Source organism: Oncorhynchus kisutch, linkage group LG17, assembly GCF_002021735.2.
Source record: "Oncorhynchus kisutch isolate 150728-3 linkage group LG17, Okis_V2, whole genome shotgun sequence".
Lineage (NCBI taxonomy): Eukaryota > Metazoa > Chordata > Actinopteri > Salmoniformes > Salmonidae > Oncorhynchus > Oncorhynchus kisutch.
The window spans coordinates 38,270,560-38,293,959 of record NC_034190.2 but is presented as its reverse complement, the minus strand read 5'-3'; the positions used below and the strand labels follow the sequence as shown (position 1 = coordinate 38,293,959).

The following is a 23,400-nucleotide window of genomic DNA, read 5'->3' as shown; positions in this document are numbered from 1 at the left end:
TGACAACTGGGTGGGACTTCCTACAGGGTAAGGAAGGATCACATAATTCCATCCAAGTAAATCATCAAACCTTGGCTTTATGCCTGTTCAAACAACATATTATAGGTGGCAGTATGCAACCTTTGTTTGTTTACCAATTCATAGCAGAATAACTATATTTATGGTACTGATGGTTTTGTCACAAAAACAAATATATATATATATTGTAAGAGCCATTTTGGCCTGTTTATGAGTTGTGTTGTCTGTCAAGGGTTATTTTTGGCTTATGTACACTAGAGGACATATGTCGGGGTCATGTGCATATAGGTAGCACGAAGGGTTAGCACAGGTGAGAGGAGAGCACATACAGTTGTTACCGTATCACTTTTATAGCTTATAGAATGCATCTCTCTGCACCTTTTGTATAGTGTGTTTTGGAGCGATTTATATACGCAATGGGAACTTCACCCCAAAAGAGTAATGTTTGGAAAGCTGATTTTAGTGGATGTGTTATGGACAGCTCTCTCCTGTGCCAGTGGCAGTTCATAGGGAATCACCACTACAACAGTAAGAACTTAACTCTCGTTGGAAATTGGACTGATGGATTATTGCATGCAGCATGTCGGATTATTGGAATCATTAGTTTGCCTATAACAACGAACAAGGACTGAATCCATAGAATCCGATTTCCAATCTCTGCTGCCTAATTCATTGAAGTGTGAAGATTAATGATATAGTGACACTGTTGAAGGAGCACAGCGCATTGGAGTGATTTATATTCATGGTTGCATATCAAAATATATATTATTGTGATAGCCTATTAAGGGAATATGGCTGAAAATAATTGTACCACTGCGGATAGCGTTGAGTATGGAGGCAACATGGCGCTAGTGAAGGAGCAGTTATCAAAAAAGTTTACTATAATAACTTTGGTAGGTAATATGATAAGATATACATAACAGCAACATTTCCTTTGATAATTGGCAGCCAAGCATCGATCGTCAGGTTACCACTATTTTAAATAAACTGGTAATATATATTTGACATTTGCATCAAGCACATCACCGTCCATCACTTAACCACCATGAAGTTCATCAATGATTTAATCTGCCTAAAAACAATGCTTTTCCACGTCATAAGAGTAGTACAACATAGTTTATCATTGCAAAAAAAAAAAAAAGGTCCCACCATGTAAAACGACCAAACGTCTGGTGTCCACCAGACCTGTCGTGATTATTTTTTATTGCATGACTTCCCTTGCATAAATGGAAACGTGCTTGGAGACGTGCTAGGAAACGTGCTTACTGTGGAGAAACTCGGCACAAAAGTCAGTCAAGATACTCCTGATGTAATGTCAACTTTTATTGTCAGACTACTGTAAATCAAAGTAAAGTAAAAAGCGAAACACATTTTGCATTGATAAATGAGACAGTGACATCTAAAGAATGAAAGCTTACCAGAACAGAATCAATAACTAATATTTTTCATCACATCTTTGTGTTTACAATTACATTTCAAACATTTGCATACTCATGTTGTACGTGCACACAGTGCCTAAATATTCAATGAGTAATGCTTACTGAATGTCCAATGAAATCTTTGACATTTAAAAATGACCGACTTTCTATAACGTGCCAAACCACCTTCCAGAAATCAAAGATGTTTAAGTAATCACCATTCCCAAACTATTGACTGTTTGGAAAGCAGATCTAACCGTTTCCCCAAAGGATGCAATTAGTGTGCGTTATCAAATGTGCAATATATCCCATGTTAAACATAATAAAAAGAGAGACACTCATGGTGTCTGTGTACATAAAGGTCTTACAAAAATAGAACAAAGAAAACTTTGCCAACAGCAGCAGGACAGATTTGAACAGTGGTGTAAAGTACTTAAGTAGTACTTTAAAGTATTTTTATGTGATCTGTACTTTACGATTTATATTTTTGACAACTTTTACTTACTTTTACCCTGACACCCCAAAGTACTAAATCACATTTTGAATGCTTAGCAGGACAGGAAAATGGTCCAATTCACACACTTATCAAGAGAACACGTGGTCATCCTTCTGCCTCTGATCTGGCAAGCTAACTAACACAAATGTATCATTTGTAAATAATGTCAGTGTTGGAGAGTGCCCCTGGCTCTCCTACATTTTTAAAACAAGAAAATGGTACAGTCTGCTTTGCTTAATATAAGGAATTTGAAATTATGTACACTTTTACTTTTGATACTTAAGTATATTTAGAACCAAATACTTTTACTCAAGTAGTATTTTCCTGGGTGACTTTCACTTGAGTAACTTTCTATTAAAAGGTATCTATCATTTTACACAAGTATGACAATTGGGTACTTTTTCCACCACTGGATATGAATAACTGTTTAAAGTATGACAAGTTTGTAATCTATTCAAAAGGCACATTCTTGCAGTAGTGTACAAAACATTAAGAACACCTGCTCTTTCCATGACAGACTGAGCAGTTGAAAGCTATGATCCCTTATTGATGTCACTTGTTAAAACCATTTCAGTCAGTGTAGATGAAGGGGAAGAGACAGGTTAAAGAAGAAATGTTAAGCCTTGATACAATTGAGACATGGATTGTGTATGTGTGCCATTCAGACGGTGAATGGGCAAGACAAAAGATTGAAGTGCCTTTGAACAGGTTATTGAACAGGGTATGGTAGTAGGTGCTAGGAGCTGCTGGGTGTTTTTCACAGGTAGGAGGGGGTGGGGGGGCAATTCAATATTAGGAAGGTGTTCTTTATGTTTTGGACAATCAGTGTAAATATGAATATATAAAAAATTTAAATAAACAAAGTTTAATATCAACGTTAAATGGATAATCCACTCCAGGAGTGACACTCCTGTCAATTTGGTAATGGTTTGTTAATCCCTATTTCCAAAAAGACTATCATATTTCAGAACGCCTTTAAAAAATATCCAATATGCAGAAATTGCTTTGCCATTTCCTGGTAGAAATTTGTTTTAGATTTCGCATAATTGAAGTTTGTGACAAAACAAGCAAGTGTAGAAAATTATTGTACCATCCAAACCGCTTTTTAGTAACAAAAAGGTATTGTATTTTCAGCTGTTTGAAGTTGGTGTAAAAGAAAACTAAAGTAAAAGACCAAAAACAAAAATTAAGAACGTGAAGTATAGAAATTCCGCACATAGAACATATCTTTATTTATTTTTTACTTTATTTAACTAGTCATGTCAGTTAAGAACAAATTCTTATTTACAATGACGGCCTACCGGGGAACAGTGGGTTAACTGCCTTGTTCAGGGGCAGAACAACATATTTATCTTGTCAGCTCAGGGATTTGATCCAGCAACCTTTCAGTTACTGGCCCAACGCTCTAACTATTAGGCTACCTGCCGCCACAGGTAAACACTAGGATATCTACCACTTCTTAGACTTGCGTTCAAGTACACAGTGCACCGTCAGATCAATATCCTTTCCTCCAACTACGTACCAATGGACTTTAGCAGCACAGGTCCATTGTGTTGCATTCACAACCTCACTGTTTTGAGCAAGACAAAATCTCTACCAGGTTGAACATGGTGAGAATGTAACTCTAAAATTGATAGTGCAGTGTTTGAGATTTTACAGCTAAATAGCTACTTCACATGCTGATATTGACTTTAGTAATATTGTGTATAGCTATGTTTTCTAGCAAGCTAGCCAGCCAGCCCTCCTGTCTGGAGAGAAGTGTTGTTGACTTAAGCTCCAAAAAATTTCAGCAACAATTTTCAAGTTGCTTCCTACCTTAACATAATGACGAAAATACATATTGCCGTTATTTAACAATGAAAATCATGGGAATTAGTGGTTTGGAGTGAATTATTAATTTAACCATTGCTATAGTTGGTGGTTAACTCTGAAACTTATTTAGTACTCATCAAAAACAATGATATACAGTCCATTCGACAAGTATTCAGTCCTTGACTTTTTCCACATTTATTTTAAAATGGATTAAACAAAACATTTCTCAATGTACACACAATACCCCATAATGACAAAGCGAAACAGGTTTTTAGAAATGTAATAAAAAAAAGCTATATTTTCATAAGTATTCAGACCCTTTGCTATGAGACTCAAAATTGAGCTCAGGTGCATTCTGTTTCAATTGCTCATCTTTGAGATCTTTCTACAACTTGGAGTCCACCTGTAGTAAATTCAATTGATTGGACATGATTTGGAAAGGCACACACCTGTCTATATTAGGTCCCACAGTTGACAATGCGTGTCCGAGGGAAAACCAAGCCACGAGGTCAAAGAAATTGTCCATAGAGCTCCGAGACAGGATTGTGTCGAGGCACAGATCTGGGAAAGGACACCAAAAAATGTCTGCAGCATTGAAAGTCCCGAAGAACACAGTGGCCTCCATCATTCTTAAATGGAAGAAGTTTGGAACCACCAAGACTTTTCCTAGAGCTGGCCACCCGGCCAAACTGAGCAATCGGGGGAGAAGGGCCTTGGTCAGGGAGGTGACCAAGAACCCGATGGTCACTCTGACAGAGCTCATGAGTTCCTCTGTGGAGATGGGAGAACCTTCCAGAAGAACAAACATCTCTGCAGCACTCCACCAATCAGGCCTTTATGGTTGAGTGGCCAGACGGAAGCCACTCCTCAGTAAAAGGCACATGACAGCCCATTTGGAGTTTGCCAAAAGGCACCTCAAGCTTCTCTTGTCTGATGAAACCATGATTGAACTCTTTGGCCTGAATGACAAGAATCACATCTGGAGGAAATCTGGCACCATCCATATGGTGAAGCATGGCAGTGGCAGCGTCATGCTGTGGGGATGTTTTTCAGTGGAAGGGACTGGGAGACTAGTCAGGATCAAGGGAAAGATGATCAGAGCAAAGTACAGAGAGATCCTTGATGAAAACCTGATCCAGAACGCTCAGGACCTTATATTTGGAAGAACCTTCACCCCAACAGGACGACCCTAAGCACACAGCCAAGACAACACAGGAGTGGCTTTGGGACAAGTCTCTGAATATCCTTGAGTGACCCAGCCAGAGCCCAGACTTGAACCCGATAGAACATCTCTGGAGAGACCTAAAAATAGCTGTGCAGCGATGCTCCCCACCCAACCTGACAGAGTATGAGAGGATCTGCAAAGAAAAATGGGAGAAACTCCCCAAATACAGGTGTGCCAAGCTTGTAGCGTCATACCCAAGAAGACTCAAGGCTGTAATCACTGCCAAAGGTGCTTCAACAAAGTACTGAGTAAAAGGTCTGAATACTTGTAAAATGTGATATTTCATATATTTTTTTAAACATTTGCAAAAATACATTTTAGAATAAGGCTGTAACGTAACAAAATTTGGAAAAAGTAAAATCGGTCTGAATACTTTCTGATGCAAATGTCCATTAGTGGAAAAAAATATATTGATTTTCACTTCACCCCCCTGGCATGATGTAAGTAATGCTCATGTAGCTCTGAGACGTCACTAAATCTTACCCAACAATCAGCACACTCAAAGCCAATCCGCTGTTTTTTGGCCCTTGATATCACAAATGTTGTTGAGGCTCTAAAGAAAGCATCATCATTACCCTTAGACTTTTTCCATCTTTGAGGTGGTACATTCTGATGACCTTTATCCAAGGGACATGGTGGTTCATGAGTCGGCATGTGTGGGGTGTTTGTTTTTGGCATACATTGAGTAGGTTCATAAATAAGGACACATGAGGGGCATGAGCACTGAGGTAGATCCGAGTTGTTTGCCTCACAATTATTGCTAGGGCTGGTTTGCCCTTCATGTTCAAGGGACACAGTGTTACAGGGCGAGGATAAGCTAAAGTTTAGAATCTCTTGGGGCTCTTCTTCTGTGTCCGAAACAATGACCGGTGGCTGTGAGGATATTTTAGGGACGACATAGAGACGATCAGGGTGAGGATACCTATACATGTTCCTTTTCTTTGACAGAAGAAGACTAGGTACTGTCGTAGGGGATAGAGGGGTGATTCTCGCTCTTGGTTTGTTTGAGAGCTTGGAGGTCAGGGAAGCAGAAACTACATTTGTTGAACTGCTATATGTTTTCTTCCCCCCTATAAGATGGCAAACCTGATGGGCTTGGAGCAAGTCTGTGGTTGTAAATCTGGCATTACATTTTCTACAGTGATAGGGAAATCGAAGTGGTTCCAATGGCCCTTCAGGGAGAGGGATAACAGGGCGGGCTTTATGAGCCTTCAAGTGATTCTTTAAGGCTAGGTAACTAGGAAATGGGAGCTTGCAAGGGAGACAATAGTGCGAGCTAGCAGCTCTGTGTAACAGACGATGTCTCTCCAAATTTCTGAAACTGGTGAAACCCTTTTCACACGTGTCACATTTCAGGCTTTCACATGGCTGGTGATTTTCGCACAGATGGGTATTTAAGTCTTCTTCCGTGATATAGGTTTTGGGACATAACGGACAAACATAGGGTCTCTGCGCTGCATGTTCCTGCATGTGCTCCCTATAGGAGCCTAAGAAGCGAAACTCTAAATTGCACTGAGTGCATGAGAAGCTACAGCGTTTTTCTCTGTGTCGTCCCTGATGCAACCAGAGCTTATTCCACCGGTTAAAGGATTTTCCACATTGTCCACGGGGATATCTGTCACAAGGAGCATGGGTCTGAAAACGAGAGTGAAAACCTGAAGGCTGTTGAACCACACGTACTGAATTACAGCTCATTACAGAGGGGGACAATATGGCAGAACTTGCACACATGGAGTTTGAGGGAGAAGGTCGATTTATCTCTAACCCATTACCTGGGATCTGGCAAGCAGGTTTGGGGTTTTGTGGAAGCACATCTGAGGAATACTCCTCCATAGTTTCCAGAGGTGGCAGGGGCTCAGACTCCTTGCATTTAGGATGTTGGTCATCAGTAGATAACATTTCCTGATTAGCATTGTACAGAAAATCAGTCACATGCATTGGATTTTGCAGAGATTGGGGTTCATGCCAGACCTCTGACAAGGACGAATTGCATGCCCTCTCCTCTCCACTTGATTTGCAGCACACTTTACAATGAACACATAATTCAGGAACCTCATACCGTTGTCCACAGATCTCACAAAGGTTTGGCTTGTTATTAGTGTGCGTTTGCAGATGAAGAATGTACTGACACCAGCGACGATTAAGTTGTTTGCAAATCTGACATTTAAAGTACATTGGGGTATTAATCTGCCCATCAGCCCTTTGCTCCACCAGGAACCCCTCAATGTCAACCTTGCTTCCATCCCCTTCATCTCTAGCCTCAAAACACACTTTGGAGACTTGATGTGTGCGCAAGGATGAGAAGTCGCTAAAGGCCTGACCACAGTGGTTACAGAAGAAAGGCATCTCTCCTGAGTGCATATGAGAGTGGGTTTTGAGCTCCCTAAGCAGAACAAAGCCTTTTCCACACACAGAGCAAGCATACGGTTTAACAGGCCAGTGTGTTTTTTCATGTGCATTGAAACTTGAGAATGTGATAAACATCTTGCCACAGACTTTGCAGGTGAAACGCCTCACTCCACTGTGTGTTTGTAGGTGCAGCTTCAATGTGGCCTTACTGAAAAAATATTTTAAACAAGTGGAGCATCTAAGGAATTTCCTGCCGTTAAGAGTTACTGGGGACTCTATGTAATCAGTGTAAGGATGAATCTGGATTTCTTTGTCTCTTCTTGTTTTATTAATCAAACTGAACCTCTTGGTACCCTTCATGTGGATCTTGAAATGATCAATCAAGTCATCTTTATTTGGAGACTGAGTGATGCAACATGGGCATTGAATGGGCCCATGTTGTTTGTGGATGTTTGAGTGTGATTTGAGTTTGGAGAGATGAGCAAAGCTCTTGCCGCACTTCTGGCAACTGTAAGGCTTCACACCTGTGTGAATGCGCTTGTGAATTGTGTATGCGGTTATGTGACGGAATGAGCGACTGCAGAAATGGCATGACATAGGTTTCCTTGTCTTAAGATTGTGTAGGAGTACACTTGAATGCTGCAATTTAGCACGAGCTGTTAGGGGTTGATCGCCACAGTTGATCTCCTTCTCCACACAAACTCGATTGTAGTTCGTTACTGCTTTCACATGTGCTCTACATTCTCTCTCTTGTTCAACACTTTCCAATGTGTCATTTTCTGTTAACGAATTACAGAGGCTAGAGTTGAATGAGAGTCCAGTGTTGTCAATGGAAGACTGAACAAACACCTCAAGCGTACCCCCGCAGTTCACTTTGGAGAGAGGTCGTTTGGATTTCACTTTTGTAGCCCATCCAGTTTTATTTCTCCTGCGTCTCTTCTTCACGCCAGTCACTTTATGAGGTAATTTTGTGAGAGGGGTTGTTAATGGGGTAGACTCAACTTGCTGGATTCCTTGTGTCGCCCCTGCATCAACAGAGAAAATAGTTTCCGAAGTTTCGATTTCTTGCACTGAAATACTGCGGGAATTAGTCACAATTGGGAAGAAAATGTTGCTGGACACATTGGTGATCTCCCATATGTCGTCTTGCTGTTGTTTAAGAACAAGGTCTTCATTCTTCATTGCCACGGATGCTCTAGTGTGCCTTCTTGAAGTTGTTGACATTGGGTTGAATTTGTGCATTTTCCCTCCCGTAGAAATTCCTATTGATTTGCAGCTCTGTGTCTTGTTCACGGAAGGTTTTCTGCTAGTGTTTGACTTCTGCTGTTCACATGACCGCTGTTTTGCCATTCTCATCAAGGTACTTTTCTTGAATGGCCGACCTCGTTTCTTTTTCAGTGCTGCTATGGTGGTCTGTAAATCTAGCCACACCATCTCTTTTACCACTGATGTGGCCACGGTCTGTTCTTCTGTAATTGTCTTGGATTTGATCTTACCCTTGTTCTTCACCCTCTGAGTCCCTAGTAAGGATGAGTCCAGTATTTCAGATCTATCACTAAGATCATCTTTAAGATTTAGAACGTTTATATCTGCATTAACAAAATCAGCACTGCTGCTGTCAACTTTTCGTTTTCTGTGTTTTTCTGATATATTGCTGAGACACAGAGACATTTCTTCTGTGGACATATTCATGCATTGCTGGTCACTGGGGATGTTGGGGGTGGAAGCAATTTTTTGCACTCTTTTACCCTTGGCAATACGACCACCTTTTTTATGTTTGGGAATTACAGCACTGATTGGGTCTATTGCAATAGATATAGAGTCCCCTGCATCATCTATAGGGACTTGTAAAACTAATTTGTCATCTGCTAATGCGTTGCCATCTTTCACCTTCACATTGTCTGTTTGGAGAATTTTGCCTTTCTTCCCTTTGCCGTTCTTTTCTTTTCCCCTATTTTCTAGACTTTTCTCTTCCTCAATTAGTTCCTCTTTTACAAATGCTGATAAGAATTGAACACACACTTTGTCGTCATCTGTGATATTCTTATCAATACCCGTTCTTTTTGGTCTCTGAGACTTTTTCTTCTTCGGAGGCCTCCCTATTTTATGCGGCCTTTTATCTGTACAAAGAGAACTCACTAATTCAGTAATCTGTCCTTGTGCTGCAGTTGAGGACACGGTTGTTGATACAGGACTGGTAGGTTGATTAGTGAGATGTGATGCAACTGATAAAATTGCTTGATCTTGTATCAAGTCAGTTGTGATATGTGAATTCGATTTGGAGGGCCTTCTGGAATGTCTGACATTGGATATTGGATGGTTTGATCCAGTATTTCCATTACTCGCTTTGGAGCCTTTAGGAGTATCAAGAATATTCTGAACCTGGTCCACATGTGTGAAAGGGGTAGCCATTTCAGAATATCTATATTCCACTCCAAGAGATGGTTTTGAACTTAGTGGGGTTGGAGTTTCAGTGATCTTTGAGCTTTGTTTGGACAGTATTTTCCTTTTCCTGCATGTTTTTGGCTTATTTGTCATTTCCATTTCTGGCATGATATGCTCTATTCCTGATTCTGTCTTTGCCGCCGACACTAGCAAAGAAACTTGTTGTGAATCATTGTGGTCATGCTGTCTTAGCTGGCTATCTGAAGTAGTAGATTCTACTTGTTCTGGTTTGGAAACACTGCTGTCCTCTTCTTTTAGCTTCTTTCTTGGCCCCTTACGTTGATGTGGTTTGTGGGCCGCTGTTTCCAAATGATCACCGGTCACTGATATCACTGCTTCCTTTTCATGCTTTCCAACACATTTATTGGTTTTTACATCTCCCTTTCCTCCTCTCTCTGCTTGGGTAAAGTGGGAAGGCATTTCAAGACATCCATTTTCTGCTCCAATAGAAGGATCTGAAGTTATTACAGCAGCTTTCTTAGCATGTTTAAATAGTTTCCCTTTACTGCATGCTTTTGACTTCATTTTTGTTGACATTTTGGGTTTGGCATGTTTCAAGCCTGATTTTGTCAGCAAATAATATTGAGGTAACGTACAATGGTTCTGCTGTTCCAACAGGTTATCCGAGGTGAGAAATGCTGTTTGTTCCAATGCAGAAATATTACTGGTCTCTTCTTTAAACTTTTTTTGTTGTCCATTAGGTTTGAGTGGTTTGTGGAGATCCTCAATCAGGGAGTCTATCACTGCTTCCACTTGTCTTATTCGATCAGGACATCCATGTTCCACTACAAGAGATGGATCCACAGTTGATGTAGAAACATTGCTGGCCTCTTCTTGTAACTTTTTTTGTTGATCCTTATGTTTAAGCAGTTTGTGGAGATTCTCATTCACTGAGTCAATCAATGCTTCCTCTTCTCTCCATTGATCCATTTCAGGACTTTTATGTTCCACTCCAAGGGAAGGATCCTGTGCTTTTTCAGCTTTTTGTGAAGATCTTTTTCTTTCTTGACAAATATTGGAATTCTTCTTAACTGTTGACACATGCATTGTGTCAGATGTAGGAACTGAAGTTTGCATAGCTGCTTTCTTAGAATTTTTTGAATAGCTTTTGCAGGTAAGTTTGTCATTCATTAATGTTTTTGACTTATTTTTTGTTGATGTTTTGGGTATTGCATGTTTCAAGCCTGATTTTGTCTCTCCACATGACATAAAAGAAGATTGAGGTAATGTACTATTGTTATGCTGTTCCAACAGGTTATCCGAGGCAGAAAAGGTGGTTGGTTTTAATGGAGCAACATTACTGGCGTCTTTTTTGTGGAGATCCTCCATCACGGACTCTATCACTGCTTCCATTTGTCTTATATGATCCACTTGTGGCACATCAGGAGTTCTGTGTTCCACTCCAAGTGAAGGATTCAGAGTTAATGCAAGAACATTGCTAGCCTTTTCTTTGAACGTTTTTCTATGACTCACATGTTTCAGTGGTTTGTGGAGATCCTCAATTACTGACTCTATCACTGCTTCCACTTGTCTCATTTGATCCACATGTGGCACATCATGACATCTATGTTCCACTCCAAGGGAAGGATCCAGAGATGGCACCTGTGCTTTCTCAACTTTCGGTGAAGTTTTTTTTATTTCCTTACACGTCTTTGGATTTTTCTTCCTAACCGTTCTAGGTGTCAGGTATAATGTGTCAGATTGTGTCTTAATCTTTGATGGCAGTAAAGGCGTTGCACTGTGACTTTGCACCTGGCAATCTGAAACAGGAAGGACAGTTTCATCAGATAATGGGACAGCTGCCTTTTCTGTACCTTTTTTATTTTTAACCTCACGCTTCCGTGTGTTCTGGGATTGTGGCACAGTTGGGGCTGAAGTCTTGGAATACACCTCATCCCTATTAGTTTGGGTATGTATATCTCCCTGAGGAATTCCATTTGTACACAGCAATTCTGATACACCACGAGTTCCAGGTACCCGTTTGTATTTTCTTTTGGATCCAATGTCTTTCTTTGCTTCTTTACCATTCCCTGTAGAGACAATCTCAGCAAGGGTCTTGGAAACTACTGCAAATATTGGAGGATGTGGGACTGCAGTGGTCATGTGTTTGTTAACTTTTGTGTTTTTCTTCGGGGGTTTTCCGCATCTGTGGCTTTCCTGTTGAGGGAAAATCTCTGCACTACATAAAAGAATTGGAGAGACCGTTGAGGACATAAGAGTTGTGTCCTCTGATTTGAGTTCAATGAGATTGGATGGAACTGATAAAACTGATTGGGCGAGCGTGTGTGTGAGGACTTGCATCTTTTGAACAGTTTTTGGGGTAGTTTTACATGTTCTGTTGGATCTTCTTGAGGGGCTTGTAGGTGAATTTGATGCCAAGGTTTGTGTGTCAGTCTTTTCCTTCTTTACTTTTGACTTTAGGGGGTGATATGCAGGGAATTTTGGAACACACTCTTTAGTCATGCCACTATTCTCTGGATCATTAGTTCTGCCTTCCTGTGCTATCGCTACCAGCTTATCCATTTTAAACAACCTATTTTTCTTGAATGGTCGACCAGCTTTCCGCTTCAATTTGAGCACATCCTCAATACTCTTTAGTCTTGAGAGCTCTTGAGTTCTTGGAGTCATTTCCCCCTGGTTTCCTACAGCTGATATGTTAGCAGTTACATTATCTTTGATTTCCCTCTTCATGTCACTTCGTGCCCCCTGATCTTTTTGAGTGATAGACAAGTCAAAGCATTTTGACATTATACCAGGACTTTTAATATTCCCTTCTGTAAAGTTTTTGGAGGGAGGTTCTCTTTTTTGGTGTTCCTTCACATTGTTCGTTACATCCAAGACAGAAGTGTCTGACAAGTATTTGGGCTCCATTTTTATATCTGATGACTGCAGTGGAGTCTCATCTTGAGAAAGTCCCGAATTATTTTTTTCTTGGGGTGTAGCATTGCTACTCTGTGACTGGGGGGTGAAGAGGCTGCTCGGATTCATTCTGTTTCTTTTGAATGCCTGAGTTCTTCTATTTCCTCCTTTGGATATCATAGTTTTATTTCTTCCAGTTCTCTTTTGTACTTTCAATGCATTCTCAGGTGGCACCAAGGTGTTGTGTGTCAGAGCTTGTTCTATAGGAGAATATTGACCCTTTGTGACAGTGGTCAATTTCAGCGCCGACACTTCTGTTATTTTGAATTCTTCTTTTTGTGTGGTCTTTGAAGTTTTCTGTATCCTGGAGGGTTGGTTCAATTCCATAGAAATACTTGGCCCAGCTATTTGAGATGCAGAAATGATGTCATCTGAATGTGCAATAGTAAGGTGGTTTGAAGAATCAGATGTTGAATTGCATCCAAACCATGTGTCACTTGAGGTAGTTGGGGGAAACATTTCATCCTTTTTCTTCTCTTTTGTTTGTTTGCGTGAGGGTGTTAGAGTATCCTTATGGTGAGTCACCCCGTGTATTTCTGTGGCATCGGAATACCGTTCTTGGCCAATTGCTAAAAGTTTAGCCATTTTCACTAGAGTTTTCTTCTTATATGGCCGACCAGCTTTTCGCTTTTGTTGCTTTTCCATCACAGGCAAAAGGGTATTAAAGGACATTTTCTCTTTTCCTTTCTTGGTATCTGCAAGTGGTAACGTTTGATGGGAAACATCAGCATAGGTCTTCTTATCCACTACCTCTCTTGAAAATCGTGCGTGGTCACTTAGAGAAGAGGCTGATAGCCCTTGAGTCACAGCAATCTTCTCTGTGGGTGAAAGTGTGACATTTCCCTTTATGTTTTTTGACAGACTGCTTGAAAAGGGGGGGGGAGAAACTATAGTGCCAACCTCCACTGCAGCAGAATCTCTCCCTCTGATCTTTTTTACATCAAATCCAGAAGACAAAATACATATTTCCTGAACATTTGTTAGGCCCACAGAGCATGATCTTTCTGAGAAAGAAGGACACTTATCGTGGGTGACCTCTGTTGCCCTCCTCTCTGCCGCCTTTCGTTGAAGATCTTGAGCCATGATCTTTGAATGACTGTGGATGTCCGAAAAAGGAGCAGAGCCTTCATCATTCTTCACCTTAAATGCTGTCATGCTCTTATATGTCTTGTCAGTCAGGATCTCTTCTCCCACTTCTGTTCCCTTTTGACAAAACATTTGAATGAATACAAATAAGTGATTGTTATGGAGGTTGGAATAAGGTCTCGAAAACATCAATTGGAATACATTTCTGTTTGTATGGCCCACCTTGTGTTCAGTGATTTGCTGACATGAACAGCTTGGTAAATGTCTAGCTGCATCTGTTTTGTAGTCTCCTGCTTCCTCTATGCTGTCCCAACTTTCCTCCATGTTGTCAAAGGCTTCCAGGAGAACTTGGTCAATAAGTTCATCTGCAACCTTCATATGACAAACAAATATAAAATACATTGCCCACTATTTTCCAAACAGAGAAACACATACACTTACAGGGCATTCGGAAAGTATTTAGACTTTTTCCACATTGTTACATTACAGAATTAATCTAAAATTTATTTCAAATATTTTTAAAAGTCCAAATCAATCTACACAAATACCCCATAATGACAAAGTGGAAACTTATTTACATAAGTATTCAGGCCCTTTGCTATGAACTCAAAATTGAGCTCAGGTGCATCCTGTTTCAATTGATCATCCTTGAGATCTTTCTACAACTTGATTGGAGTCCACCGGTGTTAAATTCAATTGATTGGACATGATTTGGAAGGGCAAACACCTGTCTATATATAGGTCCCACAGTTGACAGTGCGTGTCCGAACAAAAACCATGCCATGGGGTCAATGAAATTGTCCGTAGAGCTCCGAGACAGGATTGTGCCGAGGCACGGATCTGGGGAAGGGTACCAAATAATGTCTGCAGCATTGAAGGTCCCGAAGAACACAGTGGCCTCCCTCTTTCTTAAATGGAAGAAGTTTGGAACCACCAAGACTCTTCCTAGAGCTGGCCGCCCGTCCAAACTGAGCAATCGGGGGAGAAGGGCCTTGGTCCTTCTCTGATATAGCTCTAGAGTTCCTCTGTGGAGATGGGAGAACCTTCCAGAAGAACAAACATCTCTGCAGCACTCAACCAATCAGGCCTTTATGGTAGAGTGGCCAGAAGGAAGCCACTCCTCAGTAAAAGGCACATGACAGCCCGCTTAGAGTTTACCAAAAGGCACCTAAAGGACTTAGACCATGAGAAACAAGATTCTCTGGTCTGATGAAACCATGATTGAACTCTCTGGCCTGAATGCCAAGCGTCACATCTGGAGGAAACATGGCACCATCCCTATGGTGAAGCATGGTGGTGGCAGCGTCATGCTGTGGGGATGTTTTTCAGTGGCAGGGACTGGGAGACTAGTCAGCATCGAGGGAAGATGAAGGGAGCAAAGTACAGAGAGATCCTTGATGAAAGCCTGCTCCAGAGCGCTCAGGACCTCAGACTGGGGCGAAAGTTCAACTTCCAACATTCAGAGGTGGAAACCTTCCGTGGGAATTAACAGGAATACATGGGAATTAACGGAAATATATGCTAAATAATATTAAAACAATGTAGATTTTTTTTAATATATTGGATATATTTACCATATCATATGGAAACAGAAACAAAAACATTTTACCTTATCATAAGACATAATTGCAAATTAATAAATTCTTCCAATATATATTTTTTTAAAGTTTTAAAATTGAACTTTAATTAAATGAGTTGACTCTTCACATGGGATGATTTCACTGAACAACAAAAGAAAGGGAATATCAAATGATCCCCAAAGATCCATCGCATCTCCCAAAAATGTTTTCAACATACATCTCTGTAAAATTATAGTCTAGAAACTAAAGCTTTGGTTGTCATCCTCTCAGGCTTCCATGTCTTCTCCCTGGACATCCTCAATATCCACCTCTTAAACATCAGAGTCTGAGGCCTCATCTTCACTGTCACTTTCCACTGTCACTTTCCAACCACTTTCCAACCACTTTCCAACCAGAATCTGTCGTTCTGCCCCTGAACAGGCAGTTAACCCACTGTTCCCAGGCCGTCATTGAAAATAAGAATGTGTTCTTAACTGACTTGCCTGGTTAAATAAAGGTAAAATTAAAATTAAATTGTCAGGCTCAAACAGCCTCAAATTTTCCCAGATAGCCACCAATTTTTCACCCCTTGTATTGGTCAGCCTGTTGTGTGCTTTGGTGTGTGTGTTCCCAAACAAGGACCAGTTGCGCTCTGAGGCAGCTGATGTTGGTAGGATTTGGAGGATGATGAAGGCAATAGCAGAAAGAGCCTCAGATTGCCAAAGTCCCTTCCACCAGGTAGCTGATGAGATATGTTGGCACGACTGCCATATTGCTTCTCCACCCCAAAGCCCTTGCTTGGAAGTGAACTTCGCCAGACTTTCCCTCATCCAGAACAAGGTGGTGAGACACGGTAGTGATGACACCATAGGCCTTGTTGATCTCTGCCCCAGACAGGATGCTCTTGCCAACATACTTGGGGTCAAACATGTACTCTGCTGCGTGTATTGGCTTCAAGTCTTCACGCTGTTTGATGTATTTCAGAACTGCAGTTTCCTCTGCTTGGAGCAACAGTGAAGTGGGCAGGGCAGTACGGATTTCTTCTCTTACATCTGCAAGCAGAGTCTGAACATCAGACAGGATGGAATTGTCTCCCTCAATCCGTGGAATGGCTACTGCTATTGGTTTCAGGAGTTTCAGGCTACTTACCACTCTCTCCCAAAATACATCATCCAGGAGGATCCTCTTGATGGGGCTGTCCATATCGGCAGACTGGGATATGGCCATTTCTTGGAGAGACTCTTTCTCCTCCAGGAGACTGTCCAACGTGATAACACCACCCCAACGGGTGTTGCTGGGCAGCTTCAAAGTGGTGCTCTCATTCTTCTCACTCTGCTTGGTGAGGTAGACTGCTGCTATAACTTGATGACCCTTCACATACCTAGCCATTTCATTGGCTCACTTGTAGAGTGTATACATTTTTTTCAGTGCCATGATGTCCTTGAGGAGCAGATTCATTGCATGAGCAGCACAGCCAATTGGTGTTGTGAGGGTAGGACTCCTCCACTTTAGACCAAGCAGACTTCATGTTCGCAGCACTGTCTGCCACCAGTGCAAATACCTTCTGTGGTCCAAGGTCATTGATGACTGCCTTCAGCTCATCTGCAATGTAGAGACCGGTGTCTGTTGTCCCTTGTGTCTGTGCTCTTGTAGAATACTGGTTGAGGGGTGGAGATGTAGTTAATTATTCCTTGCCCTCGAACATTCAACCACCCATCAGAGATGATTGCAATACAGTCTTGCTTTCTCTATGATTTGCTTAACCTTCACTTGAACTCTGATGAACTCTGCATCCAGCAAATTAGTAGAAAAGGCATGTCTGATTGGAGGGATGTATGCTGGGAGAAGAACATTCAGAAATCTCTTCCAATTCACATTGCCTATGAGCATCTGAGATGAACCAGTTGCATACACAGCTCGAGCAAGACATTCATCAGCATCGCTGACTACGTTCCTCCATTGAGTCAAAAAAACTTCTGATTCCAGGAGGAACATGAGCTGTTGCCATCGATAAGGTGCCCGATTCATAATTTTCACCTCAAATAGAAGTAGAGGGACTTTTGTGAGAGGTTGCTTGTTGTGAGCGCTGAGGGAACTTTATGCACTTGGCCAGATGATTCTGCATCTTTATTGCATTCTTCACATATCATTTGGCACAATATTTGCAAATGTACACAGATTTTCCTTCTACATTAGCTGCAGTGAAATGCCTCTACACATCAGATTGTGCCCGTAGCATTTTCCTGTAAAGATTAGAAAACAAATAGTAAAAAACAAACAACTACAATTCCATGTACAGGTAAATGGTTAAGCAGTTAGATTAAACAATTCCTTTGTAAGATAAATGTTTTTAAATTAAACATGTATAGAAACAGGTGAATTAACACTCAGTTAGCAGGCTCAAGCAAGCTAAAAACCACATGGTAGCAAAAACTAGCTAGCAGAAATTGTTAACAAGTTAGAAATGATTTAAACACACGTTGCTGTAGGCTACTATTTACCAGTTAACAAAAAAGCATGTATGTCATATAAAATATATTCACCCCACCCAGTATTGTAATCAGAACTTACCAGAAAGCATGTAGTCCTTGGCTCAGACAGTGTAGTAGTGTGGGCTCAATAACATCTCCTTAGTGAGCAAGATCTTGAGAATCAGCTTTACATGTGATGGAAGAATGCACTGTGCATGCAGAGGGTTGCAATTCCATAGAATTGGGGATAGTTAAACCAAAATATGCCACAGGACCTAGAATTGCCTTATGTGTATCCCACTAAAAAGGTTCACTGTTATAAGCTAAATTGTTTGAGGAATTTAAGCAAAATTCCCTAAATTCCTGGGCTAAACTTTCCATGGAAGATTTCCCTGAAAGTTTCCCACCCTTTGCAACCCTACCCAGCCAGAGCCCGGACTTGAACCTGATCGAACATCTCTGGAGAGACCTGAAAATAGCTGTGCAGCGACATTCCCCATCCAACCTGACAGAGCATGAGAGGATCTGCAGAAAATAATGGGAGAAAGTCCCCAAATACAGGTGTGTCCAGCTTGTAGCGTCATACCCAAGAAGACTGGAGACTGTAATCGCTGCCAAAGGTGCTTCAACAAAGTACTGAGTAAATGTACAATCATTTTGAAAAACCTGTTTTTGCTTTGTCATAATGGGGTATTGTGTGTAGATTGATGAGGGAAAAAAATATTTAATCAAAAGTCTAGGGGTCTGAATACTTTCCGAATGCATTGTATAGGAGTAGCACTTATATCAGTGCTATTGTATGGGGGGGAAATGGAACATTGGCAATGGCATCATCATGATTAACATAGCCTTCTAGGCTACATCATTTATAAAAATATTAAATGTACTCACTGCAGATCATATCCAGACTCCTTCAGTTATCCTGGTTGCTCCTTGGTTGGCTATTGCTTAAATATAAGAATAAATACATTATATAACATTTGTAAATGCTTTAACTTTTGTTGTAGAATGTCTGATATAATATATCAAATGATGTGACGTTAGTACAGTAATAATGTAGCCCAAAAGCCGGCAGATGGCGTTATTGAGTAGTTTAATTTTACCGTGCAAAGGGAATTTATGCAACAGGCTATACACCCTTATCTCCATGAACCGGTTCGTACATAAAACATTCTCCATTCCGGCTGCAAAGGCGTCAATTTCCTCCTTAACTCAAATGAATAGCAAGAAGGCAGAAAAATGTATGAAACACCATTTTTACCCAGTGGCTAATGCTAGTCCCAGATGTTGCGTATCGAAAGTATGCATATTTTCCCCATTATTTTACACCTTCTCGCAATAAAAGGAGGAAATTGACACCTTTGCAGCCGGAATGGAGAATGTTTCATGTACGAACCAGTCCACAGGGCCACGTGTGTATAACCCGTTGCATAGATTCCCTTCGGACAGTAAGATGAAACAACTAAATAGCCCCATCTGCTGGCCTTTGGGCTAGGCTAAATATAATGCAGCAAAAAAAAGTGTGATTTACTATGAACCAAATTTACCCTTGCACATTCTTAAATGGTAAAGTCCATGAAACACATGCATGCTCCTGACAACAACAAACAGTCCATATTATTGTACATATTGATTTTGTGAGTGCACACTTCTCTGATTAAAAACCTCTTAATTAAAAGTAACTAAATGTAATTGAAAATGTAATTTACGTAATCCCCAAAAGTAATTATTTATCATGAGAGGGCTATAAACAATAACTAGTAATGCTGCATACACCAAGAAAGGTTAAAATCTCACATTTCTGGTAAAAAATAGTTATAAATTGCTGAGGTGTAGTCACTTTTGAGGACACAAGCTCAAGTACACAGTACAAATATTAAATAGTAAGGCTTGAAATTACGTATTTTTTCTAAATACAGTATAATCAATTTATAAAACCACTAACTTTAAGAATCCACCTTGCTTATAACTGTAAAATACATAGTTGCATATTTAGTGTCTGAGAATTAGCATATTTTCTGAAGGTCTCTTGATCAAAACGTCTGCCCCCATCGCTGTTAATGTCTCGCAGAGCTCCAGCCTGGCTACCTGAACTCATCATTAACACTTCGGGATTTTGGCAATGATTCCCTTTATATAGTTCCCCCGAGTCATATGAACTCGTGGATACCATTGTCATGTATCTGTGTCCAGTATGAAGGAAGTTAGCAGTAGTTTAACGTGCTAATGCTAACTAGCGATGACTGAAAGTCTACGGGAATCTAGACTTCCCGTCAACGCGCTAACGCAGGGATACCGTTACCATACAGCCCTCCCCCCGTTTCGTATGCATGGATGCACGTACCATTAGATAGACCAGTGAACTCCTGAAGTCTCTGATTTGCAAAATTACAGCAAAATCACGAAGTCGAGATAAATTGTGGCAACACTGTCAAAGACGTCCATTTCGACGGGCTTCTTCTTCTTTGGTATTATGGCGGTCCGCAAACAAATGTTAGATGCATGCCGCCACCTACTGTATTGGCTGTGTATCAGCCTACTATTCTGTATAATGAATTCATTACACTTTGCCCTACCAACTTACCCTACACCCATTAAAAACCTCACCACTACTTTGGCCCTATCTGATCCTACACCAGCCTGGGAGGACGGGACACGTATCGTTCAAAACACCTTAAATCTTATGGAGTAAAATCTCATATACCCAAGTACTTCTCTGCAACTGCCACCACAACATGTATCCTAAGTGAATCCTCAGTAATTCCTGCACCCATTCCTGCAGTACAGATGACAACCATGGCCATGAATGCCAAAAAAATATTTCTGTCACTATCTATTGGCCTCAGCCTACTCAGAGCAGAGATCTTCTTAGGATCCCCCATCTTTCTCTACTACTCTCTTCACTGTCTGAGCAAACAACACTTATCGATATCATATCAAATTATACAATTTCGTGTCCACCACTATATGAAATAAATAACATATTTATATTTTAATTATTGAGCGTAAAGCTTCATTTTATCAGTCTGCTCTATCATTTAAGTTCAAAATCTTAACGTCTTTCAACTAAGTAATTTCCTCTCTGTTAACTCATGTAAAACATAGTCTGCATGCCATTGTGAAAAAGTGTATTCACATTGCCCTCTTAGAGAACAAGCACACATAAACACCACAACTGCTACTGTTTGTTTTTTTAAAAAGCAGAGGCTGCAGATCCCAGTTTTCTGGACCCCGCTTCTCGGAATGCAAATGAGAACTTTTAAAAATACCTACCACTTCTCTCTGAATGGACCCTCTCCCATTCGTCACGGGTCAATGGGTGTTTTCTCAGTATGCATGTGCATCTCCAAGGACGTTCTCTTGAGTACGTTCTTGTGAGGACGAGAGTGTGGAGAGTGCACAAAACATTACATTTGAGAAGCACTCACACTCCCCCTACTGTATTACCTCACGCTGCACCTCCAGATTCACGGAATCTTCTTCCAGCCAGGCCAATGGCAACAGTACAGTGTACAGTCGGCAGCAAGCAGTTTAGCAGTTACACCGGCAGGCCCCAGTGGCAATAAATTAATAAAACCAAAAGCTTACCTTGACTTGTAAACTAACATAGCATCCCTCTCTGTTTTAGCCGGGTGTTTGAGTATGCTAAACTAGCTAGATGCATATGCTAGCTGTGTGAAAGGGAAAGTTTTTATTTAAATACAACCAAATATAGCTAGCTCTCTCTTGCTTATCTTTAATTTTGGAAGAAATTAATTTGTTCAAAACTGTTCAACTATTGTCTTTCTCTCTCTTTGAGTCAACTACTCACCACATTTTATACACTGCAGTGCTAGCTAGCTGTAGCTCATTCTTTCAGTACTAGATTCATTCTCTGATCCTTTGATTGGGTAGACAACATGTCAGTTTATGCTGCATGAGTTCTGATAGGCTGGAGGATGTCCTCCAGAAGTTGTCATCATTACTGTGTAAGTCTATGGAAGGTGGTAGGAACCACAAGCCTTTTTGGTTTTGTAGTGAAGTCAATGTACCACTGTACTCAGAGGGGGATGGAAACCAGCTGTCCTCCGGTTGCACCATGGTGCTACCCTACAGAGTGCTGCTGAGGCCATTGTAGAGCTTCATTGCAAAACAGTGTGTTTAATTCATTATCTGGTGACATTTGAATATATTTAGTATAGTTTTATCTAAAAAGGTAAACTTTTTTAACGTTTCACAATTTTTATTTTTATGAAATTTACTGAGGAGGATGGTCCTCCCCTTCCTCCTCGGAGGAGCCTCCAGTGAGCTATATGTGAATCGTAATAATGTAGCTAACCAAATGGGCAAAAATGACCTAAAACTAATGTTATGCAAGGTAGATGTCAATCATTCGTGGTTGTCTGGCTTGTTAAAAGTAGTAGCTAGCCAACAGTAGTTGCTAGCCAGTTAGCCCTATTGACTTATTATGGGCTTGAGATCTATGCACAGTACAGTGGGTATTGTAGGCAGGTAAACATGCCAACATTATTAAGACAGCATGTATTTATTAACTTATCAAAATTAAATATTTTAGTCAGGCACTGTGAATAGGCAACATTTCATTCTGAAGTCGGAGTGTATTCTTCTTCTATGATATATTGGCGGTACACAAACAAATGTTTAAGGTGCATTCCGCCACCTACTGTGCTGGAGTGTGTGGTCAATCACGGTTTACAATATTAGCTCCACATTTCTAAATCCTCCTACCTAACTTAGTACGTCTGAGAAAAACAAAGAGCCCTACTAACTTCTAAATGACCCTCCCCCATCCCCAAAATCCCTTCTACCCCGCCCGCCCACCCACCCCATCCAACCTAAAGTGATTGGTAAGCTGCTCTGACAGCTGAGGCTTAAAGTTAGAGAGGGATATATTTATTTTACCTTTATTTAACTAGGCAAGTCAGTTAGCAATAAGGCTTCTGGCATTCCACTAAAGGATGACAAAAACCACTCTGCTGCTGCTTCCACAATGATCTTCAATTTAGCAGTTTTTCTTTCCACAAACGCAGTCAGGTTGTTAACCTTTCCAATGAAAGCTATGAAGTCAATCTGATGAACTATCAAGGTGTCCTTTGACACAACCCATTTGTGAGAGCAAGATTTCTCGTAACCACTGTGTTCCCCCCAGAATTATAATAGCTAGCCTTGACATTGTTCCCACATTCACCATAATCATGTTCCCCTCCACACTTGGCACATCTTTCCTTTCCTTTGCACAGAGCCGCTACATGTCCCATTCTTTGGCATTAAAAAGACCTTAATGGAGGTGGGCCAAACTCTAACAGTGAAAGCCATGAAGCACTTCTATTTGAGAAGGTGTCTCAGGCAGAACCTTTAAGAGTACTGACTTTCACTTTGCTGCTCTTTCTTACTGAATAGACTTTGGGCTTCAACCACTATGCCCCCCTCTACATTTTATTTTAAATAATTGATGGACATAGAAAGTGGAACCCTAGAAATTATCCCCCTCATCTTAGCCGAAGCTTTCTTCCCATTGAGAGTTTTCATTTTGAGAATCTTCCCTTGCTGAACATGGTCAGCACAAAATATTAACAAGTGTGCCATTACCAATCGACCAGGC

The 23,400-nt window shown here is 40.8% G+C and overlaps 1 protein-coding gene across 1 annotated transcript; it reads right to left on the bottom strand.

Annotated features, from left to right (window-relative positions):
- Nucleotides 1-1,326: 1,326 nt before the first annotated feature.
- si:ch73-347e22.4 (uncharacterized) lies at nucleotides 1,327-20,283 on the bottom strand. Its single transcript, XM_020505708.2, has 4 exons — nucleotides 20,143-20,283; nucleotides 18,690-18,745; nucleotides 13,991-14,140; nucleotides 1,327-13,885 (listed from the first exon to the last, which is right to left on the bottom strand). Exons 3-4 carry the CDS (start codon nucleotides 14,090-14,092, stop codon nucleotides 5,387-5,389), a joined length of 8,601 nt encoding a protein of 2,866 aa, XP_020361297.1. The 5' UTR covers nucleotides 14,093-14,140; nucleotides 18,690-18,745; nucleotides 20,143-20,283; the 3' UTR covers nucleotides 1,327-5,386.
- Between the last annotated feature and the right edge of the window lie 3,117 nt (nucleotides 20,284-23,400).